The sequence below is a fragment of the Cucurbita moschata genome, unplaced genomic scaffold (genome assembly GCF_002738365.1).
Source record: "Cucurbita moschata cultivar Rifu unplaced genomic scaffold, Cmos_1.0 Cmo_Scf00025, whole genome shotgun sequence".
In the NCBI taxonomy this organism is placed as follows: Eukaryota; Viridiplantae; Streptophyta; class Magnoliopsida; order Cucurbitales; family Cucurbitaceae; genus Cucurbita; species Cucurbita moschata.
This window is the reverse complement of record NW_019268541.1, coordinates 2,761,942-2,766,140: the sequence shown is the minus strand read 5'-3', so window position 1 is coordinate 2,766,140 and position 4,199 is coordinate 2,761,942. Positions and strand designations below refer to the sequence as shown.

Here is a 4,199-nt window from a genome sequence, read left to right as displayed (position 1 = left end):
AGTCTCGATCTCGTTTAGTTAACGGAAAGAAATATTTTCTCGCTCCCTCTTCATTCTCCTCTTTAAATGAGAATTTCCCACTTCGTGCAAGGCATGTCTTCGTCCCAATAGGTTAAACGAACATCTCTACTTCTAGCGATAAACTTTCTTGTTTATGTACGTTTATTCAATATTTATTATATATATATATATATATAATTTGATTGATATGTTTTCTTATAAATGCAGGAAGATCTCTCCCTTATGAAAGACACAGGCTTTAACGCTTACAGATTCTCAATCGCATGGAGCAGAATATTGCCAGGTAAGATATTAAAAACTATTTTTATTTTAAGAAAAGAAAATTAGAAAATAATAAACTTGAAAATATAATGGTAACTTTTTGGGGGTTTCTTAATTACTGCAGATGGAACAGTGAAGGGAGGAGTAAATCAAGAAGGCATTAATTACTACAACAATCTCATCGATGAAGCCCTTAAGAAAGGTGGTCCTAAATTTTATTGAATATATTAGTCGGTAAAAAGAAAAAATTTACCATTTCATTTTGATTTATTTATAGGCCTCAAACCATACGCTACACTATTCCATTGGGATGTTCCACAAGCTTTAGAAGATAAGTATGGAGGTTTCTTGGATCGTCAAATTTTGTAAGTAAAAAATGGTAACATTTTGAAATTAGGAACCAAATAAAAATTAAACTCAAAACTCAAAATGAACGACAGGAATGATTTTGAGGACTATGTTGACGTTTGCTTCAACCAGTTCGGTGATAGAGTTAAGCATTGGATCACTTTGAACGAACCAAATATGTTCGCTATAAACGGTTATGCGCAAGGAACATTTGCACCGGGGAGATGTTCGAGATGGATACTCAATAATTGTTATGATGGAGATTCTTCAAAGGAACCGTATATAGTCGGTCATAACCAAATTCTTGCTCATGCTCGTGCGGTCAAAGTTTATCGAACGAAATATCAGGTTTGCGATTTCTAAAACTATAGCAATATGCATTTATATGAAGAATTCTTTCATATATTTTGAAGTATATCACATTGTGTTTATAGAGAACACAAAAGGGTGTGATCGGAATAACCGTGATTGGAAATTGGTACGAACCATATTCAAACACTTTTGCAGACGAAGAAGCTGCAAAACGAGCTATTGAGTTCTTTTCTGGTTGGTAAGTGTGAATGTTTGATTAATCCACCACACCTAAATGGTGTGAAAGTTATCTTATTTATAATCAAATAAATTACAAGGATATGGAAATAGTAATAAATGGAAATAACAATAAATGGAAAGATATCTATAGTAATAAGGCAAATATCTATATCAAATATAATATATACGGGAAAGTATAATTTATTACTAAATATCCTTAACAGTAAGTACCATCTCAAACTTTAATAATTAGATCACAGTCGAACGAGAGTGATCCTACGGATTGAATTACTGAGAAAAACTTAAAAAGAATTGAAAGTTATTACCTATACGAACACGATGGCTTAGTCATAGGAACTCTAAATTCGAGTGTGTTTTCCTTCAAGATTTTTAAAATGCGTCCTAAGGGAAAGGTTTCCACACCCTCATAAAGGGTGTTCCATTCTCCTCCGAACCAATGTGGGATTCTCACAATCCACCCTTTTCAGGGTCCAGCGTCTTCGCTGGCACTCGTTCTTTCTCCAATCGATGTGGAACCCCACCAAAATCCACCTCCCTTCGGGGCCCAGCATGCTTACTTCGGGGAACAACCTCCTCGCTGCACATCATCCGGTGTCTGCCTCTGATACCAATTGTAACGGCCCAAACCCACCGCTACCAAATATTGTCATCTTTGGGCTTTCCCTTTCATACTTTGTTGAAGATTATTGGGAGTGAGTCCCACATTGGTTAATTTAGTGGAGGATCATGAGTTTATAAGTGAGGAATATTATCTCCATTGGTACGAAGCCTCTTGGGAAAACCCAAAGCAAAGCCATGAGAGATGTGGGCAATATCATACCATTGTGGAGAGCCTTGATTTCTAACCGGCTTCCTTTCAAGATATTTTGGTCATTTTTATTTATCATAAAAATTTAGAGAGGCCCGAAATCCTCACTTAATCTAAGTCATCAACTCGATAGTAACCAAATTAAATGAATGATATAGGTTCTTCAATCCAATCGTCCATGGTGATTACCCACAAAGTATGAGGCTGCGTGTAAAAGATAGACTGCCCACATTCACACAAGACGAAGCCACTTTGATCAAATGCAGCTATGACTTTCTTGGACTCAACTACTACACAGCTGCATATGCCATCGATGACTCCAGCGCTCATGTTCTATACCCTTCCTGGCGTACCGATTCTGGTGTCAATACTTCAAGTATGGCCTTCATATTATATCATTCAAAATCCTATCCATTTTCTAAAACATTTTGTAAAATTATTTTTCTATCTTTCATAACTTTTTAAAATCTCTAATTAAATTTTGTATAATGTGCTTGGGATTTGCTGCTGATCGTTTCATGAAGTTTCACTTGGACCAAAGGTAATTTACATAAATTTTCATCAATTATGAACTTAACTAATCACACTTGGCTAATCGTCTCTTTCAATTGTAGGTGAATGCGTCGTCTTGGCTTTCAGTTTATCCCAAGGGATTACAAAAATTGTTGATAACCATGAAAAATGATTATGACAATCCGTCTATCTACATCACAGAAAATGGTATCGAAAAAAATCTCTTTTTTTCTTTTCGAATGAAGAAAAAAAAGAAATTGTTATTCGTAACCTTATTTATTAATCAAATGATACATGTGCAGGTTTCTTTGATTATGATGATCCTAGTGCTCGTAAACTACTTTGTGACCGTAAGAGAATTTTTTACCATATGGGACATCTCTATTTTCTTCGCCAAGCAATGAGGTAAGTAACTAAATGAGAGGTTCTCTTTTTCATTTACATCTACTCACCCATTTTCATCAATATTCATACTTTGGAGTTTAATGTTTGATATTTAATATTTGGGATATCAAGAGAATAAAAAAAAAAAAAAAAAACCACGTTGGATGTGTAGTAAAAGAAAGATACATAAATGAATCAGAATCATATCTAAATGAGAGCAATTTTAAAGACAGAATGACTAAAAAGATTTAAAAGAGTTGAAAGGTAGTACCTATACCAACAATGGGTAATGTCCTTTTTAGAAGCTTAATTATAGGAACTCTAAAATTGAGCTTGATTTGATTTGACCAATAGTGTGACATCATGGAAATTTTCCAATAAAACATGTCAGTGAAGACAAAACATGTTGAAAGGATTTGTGTTAGTTAGTAAGGATAGTTTTACCTCTTAGAAGCTAGAAGAAATAGCATAATCATGTGCCAGAAATGCAAGAAAATAGATTTCAAATCTTGAACATGGAGCATTACCGATATTTTGGACAAACTGACCTCATTTTTGTTGGTTTAAATATATTTTTTTGTTGTGTTTCTTTGTCATAAGTAATGTTCTTACTAAACTTTGGGAAACATTATAGGGATGGCGTTAGGGTAAATGGATACTTTGCATGGTCATTTCTGGACAATTTTGAATGGTCAGATGGATATACAAAGCGCTTCGGCCTCGTCTACATCGATCGCAATAACAACCTGACTAGAACACCAAAGGATTCACTAAAATGGTTCTCTCTTTTCCTCAAGGGATGAACATGTTTCACCAACTACTTCCTGTCGTTTGTTGTGTGTCGTTGCAATATGTTCTCGCAACTTTCTTAAACACTGCTAGTGGAAATAAGAATTAAATAAATTGCGTTGTCTTGTCGTTTTTATTTGTGTTTTCGTTGATAAATAATAAGATGGGTCTTTCTTTTTTATTTATGCCTTTGTTTGTTTGTTTAACATCAAAATTGTTGAAGATCGTCAGTTTAATATTGGTCAATTAAGAGAAAAATCATGAATATATAATTAGTAGGGGATACGACTTTAATGATGAGACCTGTTGGAAAAACCAAAATCAAAGTCACGAGAGCTTATGTTCAAAATGAATAATATCATACCATTGTGAAGGTTTCTTATTATTTTCAAGTAGTATTATAGTCATGTCTTTATCATAACTTAGTCATATCAATAAAATTCTCAAGTGTCGAATAAAAAAGCTATAAATTTCGAAGGTATAGTCATAATAGCTCAAGTGTTATAGAAAGAAGTTGCGAGCT

The 4,199-nt window shown here is 34.0% G+C and overlaps 1 protein-coding gene across 2 annotated transcripts in view; it reads left to right on the top strand.

Moving 5' to 3' along the window:
- Positions 1 to 3,861, top strand: part of LOC111461398 (beta-glucosidase 12-like) — a 6,914-nt gene extending 3,053 nt beyond the window's left edge. Inside the window, exons 1-10 of one of the 2 annotated variants that reach the window (XM_023104912.1) lie at positions 225 to 304; positions 407 to 484; positions 560 to 647; positions 723 to 978; positions 1,065 to 1,180; positions 2,149 to 2,366; positions 2,515 to 2,531; positions 2,605 to 2,710; positions 2,806 to 2,908; positions 3,522 to 3,861. In XM_023104912.1, the coding sequence (XP_022960680.1) occupies positions 244 to 304; positions 407 to 484; positions 560 to 647; positions 723 to 978; positions 1,065 to 1,180; positions 2,149 to 2,366; positions 2,515 to 2,531; positions 2,605 to 2,710; positions 2,806 to 2,908; positions 3,522 to 3,690 (1,212 nt within the window). In that variant the 5' untranslated portion in view covers positions 225 to 243 and the 3' untranslated portion in view covers positions 3,691 to 3,861. Of the gene's footprint in view, positions 1 to 224; positions 305 to 406; positions 485 to 559; positions 648 to 722; positions 979 to 1,064; positions 1,181 to 2,148; positions 2,367 to 2,514; positions 2,532 to 2,604; positions 2,711 to 2,805; positions 2,909 to 3,521 lie in introns of those variants that run through there. The other variant, XM_023104911.1, reaches the window with a different exon arrangement.
- Positions 3,862 to 4,199: the final 338 nt, after the last annotated feature.